The following is a 27,358-nucleotide window of genomic DNA, read 5'->3' on the forward strand; positions in this document are numbered from 1 at the left end:
ATAAGTTGGTGTATACAACAGAATGATGGATTTGAAAAACGCACATTGTATTCATCTTAAAATTTGTGATGATGTAAATCACACATTTTTAAACTACTTAGTCTGTTTAAGCTGACATTTAAATCGGTGTTTATTAAAGCTGAAGTATAAATGTCACTTGGAAATTAATTGCTTATATTTAAGGAAGCAAACGTGCTGTCATATTACACCTGCAGGCTGTGATCTGAAAACTGTCTCTTCACAGCCGTCGTCTGTTAACCATCATTAAAACATCTAACAATGACAACACCCTGCTTTCAAGAAACGTATGCTGTGTTTTATGATTAAAAAAGTCATCTGAAGAGCAGTAAAGCACAGCATATGTCACAGCTTCACAAGTCTCACCTTGACAATTTGGCAGATTTCATCACATTCATGCAAGTTTCCTGATATTGATACAAAAAAGAAACTGAAAGGACATGACTTTAAAGAAAATTGCATTACCACAGTTTCCTGCCTCTACACTTTGGCGTAAACAGATATTTATTGAGATTTTTGCCATGGTGACAGCAGAGCAATTTATCCGTCATGGGGAGACCAATTTTGCTGAGGTTATTTCAAGTTATCAAACTCGTTCCTTCATCTTCTCCAATAAATTAACATCGGCTGCTGGGCTTCTCAGCTACCGACATCATGTCTAAGAGAGTCTATAATTATGTCCCGGTCTGAATGTCTTATGGCCTGTCTGTGTGGCAGTATATCAGTGTATGTATGTTTGTTTTTATATAACCTGTATGTGATTACTCCTGAGACATCAGTCCCAGCTGCTGTTGGCTTTCCTGTCTGTGTCTGGAAGCTGTCAATTCAGTTTCCTCTGTAGTATTACACTGAATCGCTTTGATGAGCTTGAAATAGCCTCTTTTACGCCGCCTTCCTGGTCTGCCTCCTGTATCCATTGACTACTGTTTTACAGGCCATCAAATACCATTTCGCATCGAGTTTGTGACATTAGATGGCGTTAGAATGCTAGACAGCTCAGCCTATAAGGTACACGCACAATAACAGAGACACTGAGAAGAAAGAACATACAGAGTGCTGGATTCTTGCAAGATGTGTTTCCTGCAAAATAAAACCAAATGTTAAACACATGAATGAACCTTATGCCTTTAGATAGAGGGAACATTTATGAGAGAGGTCTTTTTGCAGACATGTTAAAGAAATAATAATAATAACAATAAAAAACCTAGAATTGCATGTGCTTTGTTTAAAGATAGCTATTATGGTAACAACATTTCAAAGAACGTCTGCATGTCTTTGTATTCTTCTTGTCTTGGACTACATATTTTGGCTGTAGTACAAGAGAAATTGTTCTCAATTTCTCTGATAGTTTCAGAAATATTAAGAGTTAAGAATAAGGTCATAAAACCACGTTTCTAATTTTTATCTGTGTTGAAGTCAAGGTCAAGACTGTAAGAAATGTAAAAGTGGTTTGTACTTTTCCTTAGACTACCTGTTTATTGGAAGAAATAATGCAGCTGTTTTATCCTCAGATATAAGAGCAATATCTGCTGCTGTCCCTGAACTACTGCTGTTATTAAAGCTGCTATAAATATGAGAAATGGCTTGATCTTGAATAGTTGTTTCTCTGGTAAGATGATGAAAATATGATATTCTCTTGCTAGTGTGAAGTGTTATTGTGCATGTACCACAATTTATGAACAGCGATATTTTATGTCGCCAGTTTTTGTTAATTAAGCATGTTTCCTTGCTAGCTGCATGTTAACTGCAGTTAGCTCATTACTAAAAAATGAAATAAAGTTTTTATTTAAGTCTGCCTAATTCACAGTTTTACAATATCCATTACAGCTTAAATTTTGAAAGTTGATAATTTTGTCAATTTTGTGGCAATCCCAATTACTGAACTATTTCAACTAGAAAATGTGTAGATTTATTTTCTGCATGATTGACGTGGGTAAGTTACCACGTTATTTATCCTTCATTAGAGACAGCCGCAGAAATGAAATGGGATTTCCTCCCTTTGATTATACCATGTTGTGCATTGTTCCTTTAAATATCTGTGTTCATACCTGGAAATTGTAACATATTTTTTTACTCAATGTTATTATAATATGAGAATCTTATGTCTAATATGCCTATTTGTGACTGTTTAGCAACTGTAACTGTGTATAATCTTTAGAAAATGCAGATATCGTATATCACTTGAAAATAAGAGAGACTCGTATGTTTGCCAGATGAGATCTTGTACTACTGCACCAAAAGTCACATTTCATTGCTGGGTAATTAGAAATCATTATGAATTCCATAAATCTGCTCTGAATGGAAGCAGCAGAAAAGAGAGCTAAACAATAAGACATCTGCAGTTCACACTAAAAATAGTGTTACTCCAGTCATATGAGTCAGACAACATCAAAAACAGGTGTCACAGCTCATTATCAAAAGGTAAAACACAAGGGGGAGGAAAGTTTGCACAATGCAGTTATTTATTTCTCACAAACTCCTTTTCCAATTCCTGTGAAGCCAAATCAACCCCTCACTGCTATGCATGCCTCACATTTCACTCCAGCAGTTCAGCCATTAATATTGATATGTATGAATAACTAAATCGGAGCTAATCAGATTTTCAAGAGGAAGTGGTAGAGAAAACTAGCTTACTATTTACATAAGACACTGACAAAATGGGATCTGATCATTTTTTGTCAGTGGAACTAAAACCTCCAAATCAACTTTTATGCAATCTGTCTAAATTGGTTCTTAAGAATGCCATCTTTATTTTTGTGTGCAATTTTGTACATTTTCTTGTAAATTTATTTAATTCTGCATTTTGCTTTAAACCGTTGTAAGAATTATGACGGTCGTAGCTCGTCATTTTTAGAAACCGAAACCAAATAGCGTTTGTAAATTACAACATCAGACAGTGACGTTAATCCGTAGCAGCTACGACAAGAAACCTCAAATTAAAACCATCAGGATAGGCATAAAGTTATTCTTTAAGTCTTCCTACTGTCAGATATGATAAAGAGCTATGGGTGGCTGATTAAAGCAATGCCTTCACCCTAGAGAATGCATAATATAACAGACGGTTCTGGCGAGAAGAGAAGAGCAAGGCTTTGTGTGTGTTATGTGTGTTAGTGACACCAAACTTTCTCATTGGCATGGGCGGCACTTGGCCTCGACTCTCTCAGACACACAGATAAAGGTGAGGCCTGACATTCAACTGAGCCAGCCACTTATTCATCTTTCTCTTGCTGTCACTGCAGGACGACTGCACACACAGACCACCCCTCCGTCACCCCTAAGTAAAATACTGCTGCATCACCAAGGCACAGGCAAAGTAAAAGATTCAACATGGGAGCTCTAGACGGCAGGTGACTGTGATTTCCCTGACAGGCGCAGGTGAATAATATATAATAAAGCGCAGTCACGGGAGATGTGTTAACAAAGACTTAAAAGCCCTTTTGACAGCTGTACATTATGTTGAATCATCATGTAGCCTCGAGCTCTCAAGTTTTATGACTCTGGAAAACCGTTAGGGGCATTTCAAAGTACAGCAGATAAGGTGAACAGTCAAAATGTAAAATGTAAGTCAGAGTAAAGTCCTTGCCAAAGTAATCCAAAAATAACCACCAAAATGTAATCCACTTTTTTTTTTTTTCTTTGACATCAGGTGAGACCTGAAATGTTTTCAATCACTTTATCACACAGGACTCATATATGGGATCCTCACACAACCTCTGCATTGTATTGATGCAGAGGTTAGAGGAAAGTGATGAGCATGTTACTTCACATGCTCTCAAACTTTTCAAACTGAGAACCCCTTCTGTCCAATTTCACTTCTTTGGCTAAAATATTGTCTTTTCGTCATTAGTGAGCTGATGTTTTTTCATACTTCAAACTAGGGACTGAAAGTAAAGTGTAATATAAATGGCAGTGACTAGCAATGCCACAATTTAAGTTTGCTTTGTGATTTTTAACAGTTAATGTGAAATGCTTGTTTTCCCATCTGTTGTTGCACTTTCAGAATATGCTTTTTAATAATTCAAGGATTGTTTAGCATTTTCCCTTACACATATTTATTTTACAACCTTAACTCACTACAAAACGGGACACTTTTATGTGATTTACTCAATTAATTGCCAGTATAATTGATAGACTACTCGATTACTCCTTTCCTGTTATGTCAACTTTCCCATCTGATCCACTTGTTCATCCATACAGTTTGTCTTCATTTCAGCCGGTAGCAACCAAAGAAAGGCTCTCTACAAATAAATACCTGAATATTTTAAGTTAATTCAAATAATTAACATACTGACAGGTTGAAATAAGCTGCAATAAATTTTATGATAGCTGACATGAATTTAGTTGTAATCTAAACGTAGAACGGCTTTAATGCTGCACAGCAATATTCCTGTGTGTGAGACATACAGGGACAACAGCCAATAGACTTAACTAGGAATTTAATTGTAAAACAATTTTTTATGTTTTATTCTTATTTGACGTGATGTCAATCATATGTAACAGTTTTTATGCTATGGTAAAATACAAAAAAAAAAGCCAAAAGGCATTATGCATCCAGTTTATTTAAGTCCAAGATTACAGATAATCCTGGTACATTTAGGTTAAATGCAATATTTTAACAAGTTTCTTTGGACTGAACAAAATATTGACCTTTTGAAGTGGCCCAGCCAGAGTCCAAACTTGAATCTGATAAAGGACCAAAGGGACTTATAGATTAGGGTGATGGCATGGAGGCTTTCCAACCGCAAAGATGTTGGGCTCTTCACCAAAGATAACTTGTCAAGTTATAAAGCAGCAACATGTAAAAAGCTGTTCAACGTGTAAAAAGCACTTGATTACTGCTATGCCATTTTTCAAGATTTTTCTATTGATCATGTATCATCAATACTGTCTTCAGCCTATTCAAGATGGGGATAAGCAGGCTGAGGAGCTTTTGTTTGATCACTTACTACCAAAAGCAAGTTGGATATAACTTTGTTAAATTAGATGTATTTAGGCACTGAGATGTGATTGGAATATTTTCACACCTGCATGGGTACACAGCTTCAGCAGCTTCCACAAATATGCAGTAAGGTTCACACCAGATATTGACGATGGGTTTTAGCCAACCATTAAAATCCCTGTTTCCAGTTGTGTTATATAGTCCCTATTCCACCATGAAGGAGGTAGCAGTGCTTAATGCAAAAGAGAAGTTAAAATTATATTAACATGAGCATTTAATAAGATAGTTTCGGATAAAATTATTTTGCAGAAGGCTGATTGTTTAAAGATGAATGAGAATAAAACTCCACTCAGTCAGCACTACTATTGATGGGACAAAAGAGTATATTCTGTGCATTTCTATAAAAATAAATAACAAAATGCAATTTAAGACCATATTTAAAATGTTTAAAGGTATGGCAAAACCAAGGCTTTTTGTGGCTACTTGACACCTCGCAGAAACCATGTAAATAGTTGAAACTGCTTAAACACATGAAACGAAGGTGACAGAACAAAGGGGTTTTTTTTGTCAAAAGTTTTAAGAAATCTTACACCTGCACTACAGCCTTTGAGTTTCTCCTTGTTCGGCTCAGTGACAGGTGCAGCCATTTATTCATGAATGAAAGAGCAATCCTGTCGCAAACATAGGAAACAATATAATTATAAGCTCTGTGTGCAGAGCTGTGTGCACACCTTGTAGTGTGTGAATAAACCAGCACTTTTCTTGGTGTTTCCTTCAGACTTCACAAAGAGATAACACAAGTAAAAAACAAATTAAAAAAAAAAAAAGCATAAAAGTTAACAGACGTAAAAGTTTCAGGACATCCGTTGCTGCGGAGTTCACATACATCAGAAGTAGGAGGTTAGATTAATGTCTGCCCTGGTGTGCACCAAGCCGTTGGGCACACCTTCCCTCCTGACTGCTCAGCCATTGCTGAAAAATATTCATGAATTGGTCACACTATATTAGGTTGTCACTGGCTTGGGTGATTAACGATTTCAGTACGTGTGGATGAGCCACTGACCGACAGCAGCCTGCCAACCAACCAATTGACTGCAAGAAGTCTGGAAAGGAACGCGGCTGCTGGAACAGGATCCAAACTCAAAGAGGTGTCAGCTTAAACACCCATGGACTCTGACCTACATTGCTCAAATATAAACACATAAACACAGACATGCACATCCAAACCCAGCCAGACTGTTATTAGTTCCAGTTTCTGTTGAATGATCACATGACCAGAGTACAATCAAAGCTGCCCTGTCATTTCCTGGAGCGTCTCCGGCTTTCTACTGATGTGTAATTCCAGGATTGTTACCTTCCCCACACTTCCTGACCCGAGTCTTTTCACCTCCACACATAAATGCCAAAAGGCATCCTCTCTGTTTTCATTTCCGACTTCCCATGGTTTCTCTTATCTACCTCTAATCTCCCTTCATTTTGCTTCTTTTTATTTCATTTCCTTCCCGGTCCACTTCAAGCTTATTGCCACAAAATCAGAAGCTACTCAGCACCAAACACCTAACCAATGAAAATGAGAAACACATTGTTAATACACAGACCTGAAAGTCAGAGGGTGCCTGAAAGGTTCATTTGTTGTCACAGACTTTTCAGGTGCCCTCTGAGGCAATAAATGCCACAAATCTAAGACCTTAATAGATGAAGTGACTGATGGGTTTTGAAAGAAAAGCAAGTACTGATGTACAGACATAGTGCATGGAAGGTTGTATGAGTGGGTGGCATGAAATTTATTTTATTGTATATTCCAGGTAGGGTTGGGCGATGTTGCCAAAGAATAATATCACAACATAGTTTTTAAATACCTCGATAACAATATCTCATATGATTTTCCCCATTTTCAGCTTTTTCCTTTATAAAGTCACTGCATTAAAAATGCTCATATTTTTAATGTACACACTACAATATTGTATTGTACATAGAAAACCACACAATGTTTAAAGCATCAACAAAAACACAAAATAGAGAAATAGAAAAGTAAACTCATTTGGCTAACAAAAGACAGAACAGAATGAACAGATGAAACTAGATACAACATATAAAAACATTTTATTCCAACTGCCAAATGCTATTATATCGCACTAAATCTTCCTAGAATATGTCAACTAGGACTCCCATAATTATTTCTATTTGCTAAATGTCAAAATCTTTATAGAACTTTCTTCAAATTGAGATGCTAGCAAATGCCATTTCCATGCCACAAATCATTTTGGGAAACTAATTCATGACATTTCGGTTTATGCATGTATTTTAAGGCAATATGTCCAAGAAACATCGATCCTTGTGTGACATCATGGAAAAAAAAATTGCCTTAGTGATAAGGAAGAGAATTGCGGACAAGTCCACAATTCTGGAGACAATTATCAACAATGTAGTTAGACATGAAATTTAACCAAATATGGTGTAAAAATATTTTGAAAAAAAGAACTGGTGGTACTAGAGGAGGGACTTTTGCTCGAGAAAAATAAAGTGATCTCAGTAGACTAAAATAGTCAAAATACAGCCACAACAGTTTATACTCTTTTTTTATTTCCAAAAGAAGGACACTAAACAACCAACATTTTGTATGAGGCTTTGAGCTGATATTGTGAAATTACAGCCTCGTCACACTCTGTTGTATCAGCCATTCATTTTAATAGTGTTGGAAGACATGGTGCTTGCACACTGCCTAATTTAACACTATACCACTTATATATATATAATTTTCAACAAAAATCGTAATCTCTAACTTTATTTGTATTTTGTGACAGACTTATACTTTTATAAATTTTTCACTACAAAATCGGAAAATACCCAAGCAATATTCTGTTGTACAAAAACCTTTTGGTTTTGTATGCAAATGTTAGTATTTTTTGCAGCAAATGGCCTCAGAAGAGGTAGTCAGATGGTTGCAACCCACAACCTAGCTCCAAGCTAGTGCTAAATCCTACACACTGTTCTACGGAGGGACCAAACTGTTTTTTTTAATGAAGTAAAGACCAGAAGACATTAAAGGAGGGAGTTAAAAGGCAGAACTGAGTGTGGAGATAGACAGGGTGGGTGTCTCAGAGTAACTTATTGCCACCTCTGGGCTGTCTGACACATGACTGATATCTCAAACCTATTTCTTTTCTTCAAAGCCTTCTACTGATTAAAAAAAAGGGGCTAGCTGGTGCCACAGGGTCACAGTGTCTTTGTCAAAGGAGTTGTAATTACTGAGCACTGGACCTCAAGAGGGTGGGAACAAACCCAAATTTAATCTTGCTCTCTTTTTCCAAAAATAACTTTCATTGGGGAGATTTACAAGCTTTAAGGTCATTTAGTGAAATATCTTTAGAATCTAATAAGGGCCTCTGACAGGAAGGCGGTCAGATCACTGCTGGTTACAGCTGCATCCTCCTTTGTCTTAAAGGCTGGTTTTCTGTCGCAGACTGTGAGAGCGCGCTCGGACACATTTAAAGATAGATCAACCTGACACAGCTAAATGTGTAGTCCTAATTTTAAGAATGACAATGCAGCTGGAGCGGGGAAGTAATTCTGCAGTAAATGTAATTTTAAGTGGGCGGACTGCTGTGAGGAAGTTGTGTGGTGTTGCTGTGTGGAGTGCAGCAGCTGCTTCAGAAGAAAGCAAGCCACAGCACTGTGTTTGTTGTCAGATTACAGACGGCGAGCATGCGAGAAGCCTCCGTGTGCTAACATGTGTTAAGGGATAGCAGACATTAGACAAAGAAAGTGTTTGTACTTTGTTGGCAGCTGCAGGAGAGGCAGCTTTGTGAACCTTCTCTGCAGGTGTGTATGTTTATGTATATTGTCAGGAAGGTGTGAATGTTGCACTCACAGTCAGCCTGGGCACAGATGAGGCAGGAGGCGGTACTGTTAAAGAACGTAAGAAGGCCGGCCACGGCCAAACTGATGTCGGTATTCGTTGGTCTCAAGTCCAGAGTTGTGAAGCGGGGAAACTGCACCTTCAGGATGTCCTCTGGAGCCACTTTTACGTACGGTACCTGCATGGAAAAGTTGTTGTTAGTGTGCTGTAATTTAGCCATCCACTGCTGAGAGCTGTATTTTTCACCTCTAGCACACGTGTTGATAAAAAAGGAGAGAAAAAAAAAACATCTAAAGAAGTACCACAAACAAAATGCAGGGTAAAAATAGTCAGCAAGATGCCGGGTGATGATCAAAAGAATGAATAACTCAGAAGAAAGATGTTACTGCAAATAGGATAAACTGCAAGCAACAATAACCCCAGGGGTCTATGGCAGTGTGCAAATTCACAATACAGACATGTTTTAAGTTACCAAAGCAGAACTTCAAAACAAGACTGAATGAGGAAACTTATTTTTATTCTCAAATGCAGACAGGATCTTTGACAACAAATCTTTAGTTTGAAAAGGGAAAAATCTCCTTCATAAGAGTAAAAATAAAACCTTGCGATCTGCTTTTATGAACAATTTAGTAAGACACGCACGCAATTTAGCCAAATATGGTGTAATAACAATAGTTTGAAAAAAAAGAAGCTAGAGGAAGGGCTTTTCATTAGGAAAATACAGAGCTCTCAATGGACAAATAGTCAAAATACAGACACAACAGTTATTATATATATGTATATAATATATATAATATATTGTATTTCTCTTTTAATAATATCTATACAAGTGGAACATTGCTGAAACAGAGCACATAACATGTGCTGCATTGCATGCCTTTTCTCAGAAGTCAGGAAAAAGATGAGACAAAGTGAGAACAAATATAGGCCACTGAAGCTTTGATTAAAAATCAACAAATACATAATTATTCTATCTAAATCTCACTGGGAGGTAAACAGTCTTCAGTACAACAGTCTGAAGCCTTTTCAATTAGGTTATTTAAGAAAGCTGTGTTCCTTGGTTGCCTTTAATAAATTCATCATACAACTCCCACGGCACAAACAGGCATGTTTAACACTATTCATCTCCCCTGCGAAAACAAAGGTTAAGCACACAACAGTTAACCTTGCAGCTTTAAGCATTCCCTGAGCACAGAAACAAACCCCAGTGGTAATACCTACAAATCCTGCTGAAAGGCAAACACTTTTTCAATACTTAATACTTAAACACTTAAATAACATCCGTCTCTGCATCAGTAAGATGCATCTGCGAGCAATAGAAAGGAAAAAAAAAAAGAAATGCTGATAGTAGGCTACTTTTATTGGGGCATGTGAGGAAACATAGGATGAGGAAGAGTGGACCATGGGGCGACAGGTGTCATGGCAGTCAGCTGGTGAGGCGTTTCAGCGGTGCACAGTGGGCTTGAGGGGGATGTAGGAAGACATGCTGAGTCCGAGAGAAGATACAGAAGAGGCAACCTCTTCATCATGGCAGATTGCCTGTCTATGTGTTTCTCAGCACCCATACATTGCTTTCCCCTTCGCACCTATATGCCAACGATGGGCTTTAAATCCCTGCCCATCAGAATGTAATGGAGTCTCTGGGTGTGTGGATGGATGGAGGAGCAGCCAGCTCTGACAGCCATTCGTTCTTCCAAAGGAGCCTTAAAATCGTAGTAATAACTACACTCCACACAGGGGAAATGAGACCCTTTTCAGCTGTGTCCTTATATTCCCTGTTGCATTTCTACAATTTCTCACCATCTCTTGTTCATCTCTTTTTGTTAATACCCTTCACTGTTTACTCTTCTTGTGTCCTTTCCTATGCACTCTTCTCTTCCTTTTCAGTACCGCAGGCTGTGGTGCAACACACCTCCTTCCCACTCACAAACCAGACACACTTTGGTGGGCTTTTATCAGTGCGGGTTTAGAAGGCTGCCGACACAAACTCCAAGATTCACTTATAAACACAGACAGACACATATAGTCTGTCCTTTTCCATCAGTGCGGTCCTCTGGACCCTTCTGCAAAATACCGCAATATCTCAGGGGAACTACTCGGCTCCAAGTCAAAATTTCTCATCAAACTCCACAGCATGCAGCCGTGACTCATGGAGAAAATGAGTCACGTCCAATGTAACATCCTAACCCTTTCTCCCGTTATAATTTCTGTAAATGTTTTGATAATGCTTCTTTGTTTTTATGAAAAATCACCAAGTTAATGGAAAAAAAAAAAAAATAGATGTATAAAGGCAAGAGATACAGAGCAATAAAAACCAGGACAAATCGCCTAAAAAACAGTTTCTACCCAATGGCAATCATGGCAGTAAATTCAAAGGCTCAAGAACTTCTGCTCTTGACACCACTCTGTTAAAATTGTAAATTCTGTAAACTCTGCGACACCTCTAGGCACTGCAACCATTTTCTTATGTCTATTTATTTCTTGTTTTGTGCTGTTTGTTTCTTCATCTTTTTATGTATGTATATTTATATTGTGTGTTGTGTATGTGTATATAACCTGCACTTTAACTCCAGTCAAGCACGGTCTCAATCTCGTTGTAATCTGTTGATGACAATGACAAATAAGTCTTATCTTATCTTATCTTATCTTAAAGAGACTGCTATTTAGAAGGGTCTCAATCTCCAATCCTTGGAAACAAAGGTTTGGCAAGTTTCCAATGTGAACGTGCTAAAATGTAGCTAATTTCAAATTGCAAACATGTATTATTTAAACTTCCACAATAAAACAAAATGTGAATTAGCCAATCTCATAGCAGCAACTCTGAATTTAGTCTTCTCGATATGGTGAAAACCCCTTGTTCAAACTGAGTATCAGAATGGGACAGACAGGATTTAAATGACTTTGAAAGTGACATGTTTGATGAGAGTCGGACCAACTGGCTTGTGTATCTGTGTCAGTAACAGCTGATCTACCAGGATTATCTTGTACAACCGTCTCTGGTGCAGACAGAGAACAGTTAAAAAACGACAGCCGATGCAGAGTGACAGCTGTGTAGATGAAAATGTTTATGTTTAAGTAGAATCAGAAGACTAGTTGGAGATTATGAAAGGACTACAGTAGCTTAAACAACTACTCCTATAAAAAATGTAGACAATATCATCGTCTACATTTTTCATACAGTTATTCATACATATCAATATTAATGGCTGACATCACCTTGAAGCAGACAGCAGCAGCTATAAACATGAGACAGAAAACAGATTGTGCTGACTAAAATTTAACAGAATGGGGAAATATTTGACAGGTCCACTAAGTCTTGATTTGATCAGGTCAGAAATTGGCATAAACAGTGTCAAACCATGGACCTATTATATATGTCTTCTTTGTAGTGAAATCAATTGAATACAGGTCAAAAAGGATTTGAAAATCATCGTATTCTGTTTTTCCATCTTCACTGGAAATGGGGTTGTCCAATTCACTGGCTAAACATGAAGTTTTTTATGTTCTTGTCAAGGTTGTTCTAAAAAAAATATTAAAAACAGAATAGAGGCAAAAATCTGAAAGTGTGTTTAAAATGACCTCTGTTCATTTTAAACAGAGGTCAGACGCAAATACTTCTTCAGAGTATTTGCGTCTGAAGAAGGTCATTGACTCCAGATTCTTTGAAAAATAGTAAAATATCTTTTTAGTACAATTTCCCTCTGGGACATCAATAGTCCATGCTGCACAGTCAGATGCTCCTCCAATTCTTATAATGCAAATAGCAGAGGAAGAGCGCCCAATACCAAATGAGAGGACATGGGATTAAGTAAAGAGATGATTAAACCTTCAGGTTTTTTGTTTGTTGGTTTGTTTGGTTCAGTAGCATTTGTGTCACCCGTTAACTCGCACTAAACTCCACTAAAACCCACATCTACTGCAGGACTTCATGACATGCTGGGAGTGTAAATCACCCATTTCAACCAGTGATGAGCTGGAGATGCTTCTAAACACTGCTGGAGTCAAGAACCATATATTTAACACTACTGAAGTTCATCTATATTTAGCAAGAGGGCTGGAAGTAGTTTAAAACAGGCAAGACAGGATTTTATCTAAATATCACCGCCAAACACAAATCCCTTGTCTGTAAAACACATGATTAATTGGTTCTTGTACAGTGGCAGTCTATCTATTTAATGCAACAATGTTGAGCATGAACACTATAAAGAATCTACTCAGAGCAAAAACATCAATCTCCAAAGCAATAACAGCAAGTCAGCAGCGACATCAGACTCATTTTTGCTCGACTTCTTATCAGAAACCAGCAGCTAGAATCAATCTCTCAGATGACAGATTAAACAAGAAAATAAGACGACAGTAAAATCTCATTCTACATGTGTCCTTACAGCTTCATGGCTTTCAGTTTAGCTATCCCACTCAACAATATCCTCAAGTAACACTACGAATTTGCCACCAAATAGATGCGACCTGGCAGTTTGCCACCTAACTAACAATAACACAAACATCACATTAAAGAGCAACGGAGGAATATGCTCTTTGTCCGGTTTCTTTTTTCATGGCATGCCATGCCAGTATCACTAAAAAAAGTTTTCTGTTTTGCTGGGAAAATCTTTTGACTTCACCTCATTTGAAAATAAGGTGTAGGTTTTCAGATATATCATTGCTTGTATTTCCTTCATTCTAAAAATTACCCTGAGATCCTCGATCTTTTTCTGCCTGTTCTCTGGCGTGTACCAATATTCCCTCACATCTCTTTTGGCATAATTTATTTCGCTTAAATTATTGCACAAGCAGTTAAACATTTACTAAAGTTGCTAAAACATATTTAGACAGAATAAGAGATTATTCAAATTTGTGTAAGCAAGCCGATGAAACAAGTGTAGTAAACAGGCTAGACATTAAAAGTAGACAGACTGTTCTTTTAAAGCCTCTGCTTAGGGCTTTGACACTAATGGTGTGAAACTAATTATATTGGAAAATTATGAGTAGGGAAAAAAAAATCTCTTGCAACAATACAGCCCAAGGTAAATGCTGCACTTTTTAATAATTTGGTAGCTTCACTGCAAACAGAATTTAATACTGCAGTGAGTGCTGTGAAGGACAGATAAGTGTCAGGTGGGTCAGACAGAAAGAAAAATGGAAAAGACAGTAAAGGAGGAACTGACGGTCTGACAGAGAGGAGATGAGGGCGATGGAGTGAGTGACAGAAGAGAGGCTTTGGCGGGGGAAGTGTCAACAGAAAAACAAAAACACAACCAGGTATATTAGGTGCACACTGGGAGTGATGAACAGCAACGCAGTCAGAATTAGCACTTATTAAGTGTCAGTGAGTTTCGCAGGGCCAAATTTATTTCTGTTGTCAGAGGCACTCTCTTTGTAAGCAGTATAATGGCTTTTGACAAGGCAAAGGATCCATTTGCCTTGAACAAAATTCAGTACTTTGCAAAAGTTTTAATTCCCCTTGAACCTTTTCCCATTTTACCACTCTACGATCCCAAACCCCTATTTATGTTGTTGTCAGAGACTGTCACAAAGAAATTAGAAAATAAATGTCTGTACAATGAGCATTTGCAATCACGCTTTTTACTCTGCTACCCCCAAATATGTTCCAGTGCAGCCATTTGACTTCAATACATAGTCAAATTTGTAATTTAATATACAAATACACCTATTGTATTAATAATTCTGTACTTTGAAAACATACAAAAACATGGCTCATGGTATTTCTGGAGACTTATTCATATTCCACAGCTTTAGTAGCAGACAACTATTGGTATAAAATGTGGTGTTTTTGGAAAATGGCCCAAAAGGAATCAATTGATAACAGAAATCAATAAGAATTGTATTTTTCCACAAGCAAATGTAGTGTCATTCTTAGAATTTGGAAAATCCAAATGTAGGCAAGTGCAATAATTTCAAAAATGTATATTTAATAAATATAAACAAAAAAATCAAAACTATGAGAAACAGAAACACACTGGTGGGAAAACTCAGGAAGAACAAAACCACAAGTGTGTACTAGAAGAATGGAATGAGGAAAGAATAAGAAAGGAACAATTAGGTGAAGTGGTTACACAAAGCACTGGCAAGCGAGTTAATTAGTACAATGAATGTCAGCTGTGAGAGGACTGAGTACTGAGAGCCAGAGGGAAACATCCATATGAAACAGTTAGCAATGCAAGAGCACTAAAGGGAATAACTGATCAATAGGGAATAATCAGAACTAGAACAAAGCACAAGTAAAAAAAAGAAGAAACAAGTTTAATATAACTCAGCACACCAGAATTGCAACTCAGAAGCCAAATAAAACCAACTACGCGTTGGCATGCATAGAATCATGGCATGTTAAGGAACACAACAAATATGTGGGAGAAAGTCTCATGGTCAGATAAAAAAAGAAATTGAGCTCTTTGACTTACAAACAAAACATAATATGAGGCAGAAAACCAACATGCATGACACCCCAAAACACCATTAATTCTCAGAGGATGAACCTTTATGCTGTGAAGGCAGCATGAAAGTCACAGGTCAAATAATCATAGGTCTAGATGTTATTGGCAAAGAAGCATTTCTTTGGAGAATAAAGTTTTGCTGAACAGCAAAAACACAAGCATTTCATGGTTTGATTGCCAAAATGTTCGGTGCACATTCATGACATTAAATATGCATCAGATTTCCAACTACTTCACAGTTGTAGTGACGTTGAGTCATGTCCTTTTGATACCAAGTTGGACAAAGTTGTACGCCTTGAAGCAACCCTACTGCTAATTCTCTACAACTCTGCCCTCGGTTTTCTTTCTCAGGTCTGTGTTTGAAACTGAAGCTGTTCGGAAAGACTGCTTGGATGTGTGCCGCTGTCCATTTATATTTGTTTATATCTATAGATGTGTGAATATGAGTGTGTGTGTTTCTTGCAGTGTGACAGAAAGGTTGGCAGGTCTGCAGACCGAGGCTTGACAGGCGTTTAATGAGGAAGCTCCCACAGGCCACGGGTTTTGCACACACCTCCACAAAAGCACCACATACACATGAGTGGCAGAGGAAGAACCTTTTTTTCAGTTGCAAAAAGATCCCAACCCCATTAGAATGGACTTACGATGTTTGCCATTACAACACTGAGTCTGAACACTTAAACCAGGATTCAGGTGAATTACTGCTTTTTCAAACCGACACGTCAACATCATCTGCTTGCTTTGCCTACGCTTAGCTCTACCACCAATATAGCTGTTATAATTTAAAAACTCACCAAGGTTAGTTAAAAATCTATCAAGGTATTAGTGATGTGTGAGTAAATGTGATATTTTTTTTTCTCTTCTGCTTACTTCAATAAGCTCTAGGTTGCTACTGACAAGTTTCCAATTCATGCAGTAATCTGGATACTGAGAAGGTAAAAGGAGGCTGATGGGAGGGTGGAGTTTGAGCAAAAAAAAAAAAAAGGGGCTGGATGTGCAGTGGTGCCATATGGAGAGCTGAGATAATCAGCATCTGCATCTGCCGGCTTGGACTCAGAGGAGCTGCAGAACAAAACAGTTTATTAAAGTATCCCTGGATTTTTATGGGCCTTGGAACGCTTGAGGTGCAGCTGTAGGACGGTTAGATTCAGTGCTGCTGTGTTGTGAAGTGACTCATTTACAGCATTACCTGTTGACCTGGCCATTAATTAGTGTACAAAACATGCCTGGCAGAAAAAAAAACAAACAAAAAAACACAATTGTCCTTGAAATCTCTAAGCACTTATGCCAAGTGGAAAGCAGCCACTCAGTCTGAGTTTACTAAATAGAGGGTTTCTGAAGCCCAGTCCCTTTAGGGTCAAAAAATGGATATTGCTAATCAGTTTAGAGATCATCAGTGAAACAAATCCAGCAGTCAGCAAAGAACAATGTCTGAAGACTGGACTAAAAGTACAAGACTGCAAGCCAGAGAGTTGTGTTGGCGGCTGAGCATCACAGAGCAGATGTTGTTAGAGACACTGTCCATAAGTCAGAGAGTGGGATGCCAAGGCTGAAATGCTGGAGTGTAGCTGGCAGCGATGGTGTTGTGAGGTTGACAGGGGCAGGAGCACAGGTGGTAGTCTATGATTGCAACCTGATTTGCTTTTGAACTAGAGAGGTTTATGGGCAATTTAGAAGAACCAGCTGTTGGTGTTTAGAATAATAATAAAAAAAATATGAAGCTAGGTGGGAAAGAGAGAACCAAAATAAGATGCAAGGATAAGGGAGGCAAAGTGTCAGCACCCTGTCATCAATTCCTATCTGTTCTGTCTCAGAGCCTCCACCCTGATCTCTATTTGAACTAGCAATGAGCCTGAATCAGCTTCCAGGGGTCAGCACAAAGACCGAGCAGTGATAAAGATAAAGTAGGCTGTGGATCCCTTGGTGCTTTTTAAGAAAGTGGAACATTGACCACTAGATCTCTATCTCATCGATCAGGTAGTTTAGAGCAGGAGGAAAAAAGAAAAAGAAACTTTTTTTCTCCAGAAAAGCTTGTTCTGTACTCAGCTGGTGTATTCAGATGTTTCTTTGGCTGTGCCATCCAATCTGTGATTTAGAGCAATGAGAATTAAAAAGAAGTAGCTGATTTTATTTGAGGAGTTTAAAATCTTTAAAATAATTCTCTTAATAAATCAGATGATGTTTTATCAGTAAATATTTCCTTACAGCAGGTCTATCTCCATTGATAAAAACCCCACAATAAATAACTTTTCTCAATGAAATAAAACAACTCAGATTAGAAGTGTTGTCTCTAATCTCAGCAGTGAGATTAATCCCTTTCTGGGAATCCAGCCAAATACTTGATTTACACCTCCACAACAAAGCGCAGCTCGGCCTCAACAACTTATAAACACTAAGCCAGCGAATGTTTGAGAACAAAAAATGCTGATAGAGCAACGAGAATCGGAATGTTGCAGTGAACTTTCAGATCGCAGAGTAGCAGCAGCTGAGAAACCAATGCCATATGAAGAAAAGGATTATGAATTTTAATGAAAACAATCCCAGAAAGCAACTGTAAAAGTTCGGTTAAATGCTCGTAAGAATTAATATTATCCATTCAGTGTGAAGAAAAGCCAATTTACTTTATATCAACCTGGTCAGTAAAAACAACAGCTGTATTCTATCGTTAAAAAAACAAAACCTAAAACATGTTTCACAGAAAATTCCAAATACAGGAATTTATGAGTTAAAAACACCATAATAGAAATTAGTTACTACATACATTGCAGCTACACACAAAGATCCTGTAGGGAATGCAGTGAACAGGAAGAAAAATCTCTCCACAGGATCAAATTTAGATGACCCGTGAATTGAGCACGACTTTGAAGGAAGCCGTCTGGATTTCAATAAATGTTTTCTTTTTGGATGAGCCGACGTCTGAAGTCAAACTGTGTTTTTTTTATTATCTGCGGTATTTTCACTCTGCACGCTGACAAGCCTGTTAGAAGAGCATCACAGTCAAGTCAAGGTAAGTAATGAATTTGGTCTGCTGGTGTCCGCACCAAGAGTCTGCTGGGAAACCAGGTCAGATAGGGCTGGCTATTTACTATGTTATAAAATGTGAAGTAAAACGACAAAGTCAGCTGCAGTTTGGTGAGGGAAGGACAGCTAGTTATTTCTATGGCATCCAGCTTGAGAAGTCAGGCGACAAGTGACAGAAAACGTACAACAAAATCCATCCTTAAGAAATGAAAATGACAACCTAACAACCATTTGATTGTGAGAAAGATAACCTCCACTTCTTTTGAATTAAGGGTCAATATACAAATTGAATTGAAAATTTTATTAGTTTACCTCTATGCAGAGGATAATATTGATCTTAAACTTTCTTCTTATTAAAAATATCTTCACTGTAAAGGTTGATATCTTCTTTTCATAAATGAATATCCTATCAATGCATTAATCTGACTATAGTTAGAAGTGCATAGACAAATACATGGAAAAGGAAATGTCAAGGTTTGTTTTAGGGCATGAGTAACACAATAAAATCTAACCTTTAATGCTAATTTTAGGGAAACTGAAAATCTCTAAAGGCAGAAATATGTGTGGCTTAATACAATCAGCTTGGATCTCACTATAAAATATTTTCCCCTCAGAGCTGAATTTCTAAAAAATGTCCAGCATAAAGAGTGATACACCAAAAAATGCCCAATCAAAAAGGAACCAATATTTTTCTAGATGTCTATTAAAGAGGCAGATAGTTATTTTTGTCAAAAGGCAACTATTACTCTAAAAATGATTTGTTTGTTTGTTGATAGAAACACTTAGCACATGTGAACAAGAAAATGCAACAAGTACAGAGTCTGTACTTGTTATACAGAGACTGTATAACAAGTTGCTTCCAACTGTCTGTGACTTTTAGCATTTTGGGCACAATCGTCTTTGTCAACTATAGACTGTGGGTCCCCATCCAACACATATTATTGGCATGCTAATACCACATATAGTGTGATATATATATCACACTATATACAGTATATGATATATATAGTGTCAATATATATCATGACACATGATATATAGTGCAGCTTACAATTTCACATCAACTCTGAAGGATGTGTAATAACGCTATATTAATGAAGGAGCTATTTTATATTCCTTTGTAATATAGCTCAACAAAGCATTAATACATTTCCCTAAACAAAGAAACAGCAAGCGGCTTCAGAATGAATAAAAAATATATATTTTCATACTAGAACTGAAGCCAGTTTGGATCTGTTATTACACCAGAGGAGGTTTTGAGACTAAGACAAAACCTGCTGCCAAGACAACTTGCACCTAACGGAGAGTCTGAGTTCATTCATTCTGATTTTAAAACCAACTACGTAGTAAAAAGCTAAAGCATCAGGAAAAACAAGATGAATACAAGAGAGCTATTACCCACTGCAAGATTCATTGTATGGATGATGGAAGGTCATTAGGGAGAGGCAGAGAGAAAGAGCTTTTTTCAAGCTTGTGTTTAGATTAGGACCAGATTGTTACCTGCTATTCGTCAGTAACTTAAACGAGTGCAACACAGAAGAAAAATTGTACAGCAAGACAAAATCAGAACATGAAAGGAAAGCTAAAAAGAAAACAATAAAACATCAGAGAAGAAAGCTAGCGTGAAAATCAACAAAAAAATGGTCAACCGGGACTTGTTTCAGGAGAGTAATCGCTGAAATTTAGGTGGGATAAAAGCTGACAGCTGGTTTGGAAACTGTCATGGGGAGAAAGAAAATAATAAAAACAAAAGAGACATTTGGATGTGAAAAAGTGAAGAGTGATGCAACTCCAAAGAGAGCCAAGGTGTTTGTAATAAAAAAAAGTAGTTCATTGAATCCCAGAGCGGATTAAAGTTAATCATTTTAACTTTGTGGGTTAGACGATAAGCTTTGCTGCAACACATTGTAAAAGACTATAAAGATTAAACCCACTTGCTTGTGAAGCAAGAAAGCTAAAAGATACTAAATGTGGAAGAAAGTTAAAGATAACTGACTGTATCAGAAATATACAGTCAAGTATCTTGAAATATCAGTATCGTGTACTGTATCAAGATACTGTATCAGTAATACCCTGGATATTACCCTGGATATCCAGGGTAATATTCTTTAGCCCTGGATATTAGAAATACACACTGAAGCAAAGACTTGAAAACATCTGCCTATGTGTAATTAATCTATATAATATTTCCCTTTGTGAATTGAATTAGTGAAATAAATGAGAATTTACTGGATTTGACCATATATCAACACTACAATAAATTATTAAAGTAACTTATCAAAGATATTTTAATTCTTTAAGACGCAGCTGTGGGGGCGTAGGGGTTAGCACGACCCACATTTGGTGGCCTTGAGTTTTGACCGCAGAACGTTTGAGTCCGCCAACAGATAAAGACATCAAAACGAGCACAGCCCAGAAAGAAACAGAAGAACTGCAACTGCTGGCTGAGCAGAGGACAAATGATCAGCTACATATGGAGAACAGTGCAGTGACTTTTCAGGCCGTTACCTCTGCTAATATGACACTTAGGGGCTATGTTGCTCACCTTGCTCGCAGTCTGCTGAGAATTGACAGATATTGTCATTGAGCAAACACAATGTACTCACTATCATCAGACGTCTGCCAACCAGTGTATCTTTCAGTCGTCTTACAAAAAACAGAAAACGGCGTAATGTGCAGGTTAGTAAGACACAAATAGCGGGAAAATTTATTTGTGAGTTATTGTAATTTTGTTAAGATGTACACACAAAAATGATGAAAAAGATCCAACCAAATGTTTTTGCTCATACAAGATTCACAGGGATATGGTCAATTAAAAGTAACAAGAAAGAAAAGCACAGTGAACTATGGCACGTAAAGCATGCCATATATTCAGAGGAACAGTGAAAAGGCTGGTTCAGATGAAATTGGCTGAACTCTAACACCTAAAACGATTCACTCTGGAAAACATCTAGAAGACAGAATAAAGGCGAGTATAGCCACAATGAGAACATTTCAACTCGGTTACCTCTAGCCATCAAACCCATTTTACTCTATTCTATTTCAAATCATGTGTAAAAGTTGGACAGCAAAATAAAGAGATGTTTTTTGACATCACTTTATATTGAGGTTAGAAAACATAAATATAAAGAGATGTATCTGCAGTAAAAAGCTAAAGCAATCTGTCTTTGCAGAGTAATTAATGCAGTATACTTCACAGGTCTCCCCCAGTCATGATCAAGCAAAAAGAATATTATATATTGAATATTATTCCTGTAAAAAAAAATATATATATATCTTTATCTATTTTATCCTTTCAGAGTCATGCGTAGAGTGAAACATGAATCCAGTGGTCAATGGTGGCTATGAGGGCACTCTAAAACAGTCTGGAGTCCATGACAGGGTTTGTCTCCTTGCTCAATTCAGAGATTGTTTCAATATCTGTGTACAGTAAAATCCAGAGATCATTCACTTGCCAACCTTAAGAAATCACTCGACTACAAATGGAAATTAATTCAACCTTGTAAAGACATGAACCAGAAATAATTTAACCTCCACAGAATTGCTATTTCAAGCAGAAAAAAACACTGCACTGCAAGAGACTAGAAAGGAGAGGCAAAAAATAAAATAAAATATCAACAAATAGAACTTCTGCCAGGTGCAACAACACCTTAAGAGCTAAACTAACGTCAGAGTATAATTGCCAAGTGAATTATCCTCAAATTGCAAACAGTTTTCTGACTTGATTAAACATTGTCCGTCTGAGTGCCATGGTTCTGCTGACAACATGTGTGCATTATGTTTGCCCATCAGACCTCCGGTCCAGCTCTAAATCCAGCCTGAGCAACGGTGTAACAAAGCTCATCTGGTTAAACTCCATGTACTCCTGCAAGGAGAGACAGTATGCCCAAGACAGCAGAAAAACCATTAATATTCATGAACTTCCGCTTAGAAAACTGTATTTTTCATTTCCAGGCACAGTTCCATTTTATAGCACAATCAACTAACTTATGTTAGCTTCAATTGTTTTAAAAATACTCTATATATCAAACAAAACTTAGAATGAAAATTAACTTCGAAATTTGGCCTCTCTTTAAAGAAGCTCCTTCTTTTTCCAGCACTCTGCTTTCAGCATGTCATCACAACAATGCTTCTCATTATGATGTTCTTAGGAACATTTGACTGAGAAGTAATTTATATGATAAGCTCATCTTGTTAAGCTTGTTAATAGCTGCTGCCACTAGTCTAGTGGAGCAAAATGTGGAAGGCTGAGGTGAAGGGTCTTCTGTGAAGCGGATGCCCGGTTGGAGGCCAGCATTTAGGTAACGCTGAATGGTTGCCACAGGAGATTAAAGGATTTCTCATGCATAGAAGGAATCAAAGCAATACTTCAAATATGTTTTTGAATAACATTATATCCCGATACAAAGTTTAAATGGAGGATTTTACATAAGCCCTCATTTAACTGTAATCAGAAAGATCCTTTCATTCTTAATACCAGATGAAAAAGTAAGAGATGAAGGGATTTAATCAAAGCCTAATTTGATAAACTGTGGCATGCAAACCAAGCTGAAATGGAATGAGGGCTTTATAAAAATGCCATTTCTAACAACTACGGAAATAAATTTAGATTAAGATATTTAAAAAGCTACCGACCTAGAATCATAAAGGTCTGTGAAAATCTGCACATCACATCAGATTTAAAGACTTTTAAAAATCTGAACCACTGCATTGGACAATGGTTCGTCAATTGCCAGGCTCCTAGAATTACATTCTTCAAATATAAAGCTTATATTTAGCATTTTCCTGGAAATCTCCGATCAAAAGAATTTATTTTCACACTGTTAAAGGAAACAACCTGATACACAGTCAACTCCCTCTCTGCGGTGGCAGGAGTTTTCTATTAGTCACCATTAGTGTGAAACCCAGATGGGCTCAGTCCCACTCCTCTGTCTGCATGGTGGAAACCAGGGAGTGATTTATGGAGACTGGAAGATGATGCACTGGTCACCCAGTGAGGTTTGTCAGCCACAGTATTGCCACCGTTGTCACCGGCAATGATTCGTCAGGGCGCCAGCAGCTTTCATATGGTCACGGCGAATGATTAGGTGCTCTGGAGCAGGTATGCACAACAGTAGGCGATTACATACGGACACGCATGTTCTCACCGGTGGATCCGACTGACATGCCGCCACCTTTTATAAACAAATAATATATTATTGAGAGACTACAGTTTGGGATCTCAAAAATATTCTGTATTTTCTGCACTTCCAAACTAGAGGTGTTAAGATTAACCGCTTTGTATTGAGTATATGTGGAAGACGATGGTGCATTGGTGAATAAACTTTAAAATGCAGCTCTTGTTAGCTTTTGCAAATACAGTATTACCTGCAAGTACTTAAGTATAATGTCGGTTTTCTAAAATTGTGTCCTTTGAAAATGGTCAAATATACAGCAACACTGAATTAACAGTAACATTAGAATCTGTTTTCTGCTTCGCATGGAGGTTAGGAAAAGTTTAAAGGTTTTGGAATTTAGTTTGCACAGTAAAAATGAACATTTAGAGAAACCATAGAAAAACTGATGTTGCAAAAATGTATTTTGTGCCACTGTCCAGAATAAACCTGCATAACATTTACTTGTGGTTGAGAAAAGCATGCAGCTAGATGCATTCAGCATAACATCATTCAATTATGATTTTGTATTTGTTAAAAAAAAAGAAAGCCGCAAAATCCTTATAAGAATGGACAAAGAAATTTGACTTTAGTTTCAAGCGCTCTCAGAATAAAGGTATGCATAGATAAATATAAGATGAAATAAAAAATAAAAAGGAAAATTAAGTACACATATGTGTATTTACAACCTTTTCTTAATGTAAAGAGAAAAAAAGGCATATTGAGTTAGTGCAAATATGATTGTTTAGTTTCACAGCAGAGTAGCTGACTACTCAGGCTCTAAAGTGTTTACTGTGTTCATTAAAGAAAACCCCTACTGGAAGAAAAATTGGTGGCAATTTTTTGTTGTTGTTGCATAAAGCATTTTAAAGGGCTGTTTAGTTTGTGTTTGTGTGGGGTCTCCTGAGATGTTAGCTGCACTTTTAAGTGACCTCACACTTGTACAATTCATGGATGCAGAGAAGGTCTCTGCTGACCTGATTGGTGCCATCTGCGTCGTTATGAAATATTTTTAAGATAATAATAAAAGTTTCTCTTTAATCACTTAAAATCTAGAAATACGGGCGTGCTGTGGTGGCGTAGGGGATAGCGTGACACACGAGTACTCGACGGGTTCGATTCCCAGACCCTTCGACATTTACCGCATTTCTATCCCCCTTTCCTCTCAGCCTACTTTCAAATAAGGGACACTAGAGCCCACAAAAGACACCCTGGAGGGGAAAAAACACAATAATTACTGTTTAGAAAACAAGACCAGAAACAGGACAGATTCTAACCCAAAATATAAAAGTGACATTTTTCAAAATATAGAAGATACTTTTTTTTGTTTTTGCTTTCTCATAGTACTGATCATGACTTAAAACAAGTTCAGTTTCTGGTTAGCTTTGCTCTTTCTAATGTACTTTTCCCCCACCCAAACACTCCTCAAATGCATGCTGCACACTATTTGGCTACTGCGCATAGAATAAAGATTTACATTATTTCCCAGTGGACCGCTGATTTCTCTGTTGTGCTACTGAATAAAGCTGAATTTTAATAGTGTTGCAACTCATTAAAGATGGCTTTGCCCTTCATGACTGCAGCTCAACTCTTTCTTGCTCAGCAGGGAAACATTTTCTCGATGTTAAATTTTCCTGCATGATGAACCTTCTGTTACTTCTACCCTGTTCAAGTAGCTCTATTATTACCAGGGGTTCTCTGTGATTGGTGGTAATGGCAAAGCTGGTGACTCTAATCTAATAAAGAAATCAATTAAAAACACCAAACAGAGCAGTAAATCAATACATGACTGATGCATACCTTTGTGAAAATGACATTGAGATACCAAGGCTCTTACTTTTCACAGATTCCTACCTCTGTATAATGTAATGGTGAAATATCACTGTAGAGTGGATTAAAACCTGGCTATGTTTCTCTCACTTGCTTGATTTTATTCTGTGCAGCTGTCCCTTACCCTGTCACTTCTGGTTCCATGCAATAAAAAAGGGCGATGTCATTGGTGCATTATTCTTATGGACATGATGATGGCTGCTCTCCATGTTTACTGGTAGCTAATTCGGCCAATTACAGGGAACGCTTAATATTAAGCCACAATCTGTGCAGCCAGTGACAGAATAGGTGAGGAAGAGGTGAATGTGAGGAGAAGTAAATCCTTCAGCCGCTTCTAATGTTACAGAAAATCAATAAGGCAATATTGCTCTTTATAAGTATTTATTAATATTAATTAGTATTGATAATAATACAGACGCTTCCCTCTAATTTGAAATACATTGGTCACTGTAGATAAATTTAGCAGAGGGGAAAAAAAGGCTATGATGATCTACTTTGCTAAACAGAGAGCCATGACTAAACAATAATCATCCTGATTTCCACACCTTAAGCATGAGCTGGGGAGCCTATCAGTGAGATATAACAGCTTAGTGTTTATCTGGACACTCTTACCCCTCCACCATCACTGTCAGTGTCACCGTCAAGCAACAAACAGCAACACCACTTTCATTGCCTCACAAGAAGCACAAGAGGATGCAGATGTGTGGCTACTTGGAGCATTGAGAGCTAGATGTAGTCCTGGTTAGGTTGTAGAAGTAACATTAGCATTGGCCTTTCCTTGTAAATTCTCTGTTGACCAAGACATGCCGGTCCATTTGGGCCACACATCATGGATGAGCTGCTACCTGCTACTCCTTCATGTCACATTCAGGATCCAGACACAGTGAAGATGAAAACTAGTATACCCCTGATGGAATTAGATTTAAAATGATTTTCACTTCGAACGGATGAAAAAAAAAGGATATTAAGATAGATATTAACTTTTAAAAAAGGTTTTTTATTTAAATTTCATCAATTTCCCACTGCCATATTCAATACAGACACAAAATGGCAGCAAACTATAGCAAATCACAGTTTACCCATGAAAATGATTTCAGTCCACAATATGATAATCTCCTGTCTAGTGTCCGGAAAATTACATGTCCAAAAATAATCTGAGCATTGGTATCACAAGATTCAGTGTATGATCTTATAGATCTTCCTGCTAATCTCTTAAACTAAATCTAGCTTGATGGTAAGTTGAGGTGATAAATGTGTCACATCAACCTATTTCACGCTTTGATACTGCAAGTCATTTTACAGTTCAACAGTTTTCAAAGAAGCAGAGAAAACAGACGGCACACATGTCAAAAGGACCTTCTTAGTGATAGCAAACATTTACAGCTCTGTCGGACATGTGAATACTACGAAACGTTCAATAATAAAAAAAGAAGAAAGTCAAAGTTGAGGGGAAGTGTAATGGGCTCCAAACTTTAGCTTAAGAAGGTCAATGTGCCAAAGAATCTTTTCCTTCTAAACAATTCAGGACAAAGTTATCCTTTAAAATTACGTAAGTGAAAGTGAGTAGTGGTCCACATTATTTAGGCTGCTAACAGTAGCTGTTTGTAGTAAACACAGGGCAACTTAAATAACTCAACACAATATTTTTTTATTCAAGTTAAACATAAAATATGGTGAGTATTACATTACTCAGCCTCTTAACAAAAAACATCTTTACCACTTAGTAGAGTACACTTTTTCTGTTTTGACCTTCTTCAAATGCAATTCACTGTCAGACACTGGCTTCTGGCAACATTTCCGAGAACTCTTAGTCTTCTCCTCAAGGACAGAGCCTCCATTTCATTGATAATCTTGGGTTTGCATGCTGCAACTGTCTTCTCCAAATCCTACCAAAGATATTCAGTAGAGTGCCAGAGAGTCGATTATGACAGTCACTTTCAGGACATTTTCTTGAGCCTTGATGGGCTTTGAGATGTGCATAGGATAATTTTTTGTTTGAAACTTCAATGACAAACAATTGTCAGCTTCCTTAGAGATGGTGTGACATTTCTACTGAGATTTTTGAATTAAATACCTGATGACTTAA

The 27,358-nt window shown here is 37.4% G+C and overlaps 1 protein-coding gene across 4 annotated transcripts in view; it reads right to left on the reverse strand.

The window, feature by feature from the left end:
- The window catches only part of grik4 (glutamate receptor, ionotropic, kainate 4), a 356,426-nt gene that overhangs the window by 115,298 nt on the left and 213,770 nt on the right, over positions 1 to 27,358 (reverse strand). For all 4 annotated transcript variants that reach the window (XM_044120574.1, XM_044120576.1, XM_044120575.1 and 1 more), the window contains one exon: positions 8,829 to 8,994. In XM_044120574.1, the coding sequence (XP_043976509.1) occupies positions 8,829 to 8,994 (166 nt within the window). The remainder of the gene's footprint in view (positions 1 to 8,828; positions 8,995 to 27,358) is intronic.

This window comes from Gambusia affinis, linkage group LG06 (assembly GCF_019740435.1).
Source record: "Gambusia affinis linkage group LG06, SWU_Gaff_1.0, whole genome shotgun sequence".
In the NCBI taxonomy this organism is placed as follows: Eukaryota; Metazoa; Chordata; class Actinopteri; order Cyprinodontiformes; family Poeciliidae; genus Gambusia; species Gambusia affinis.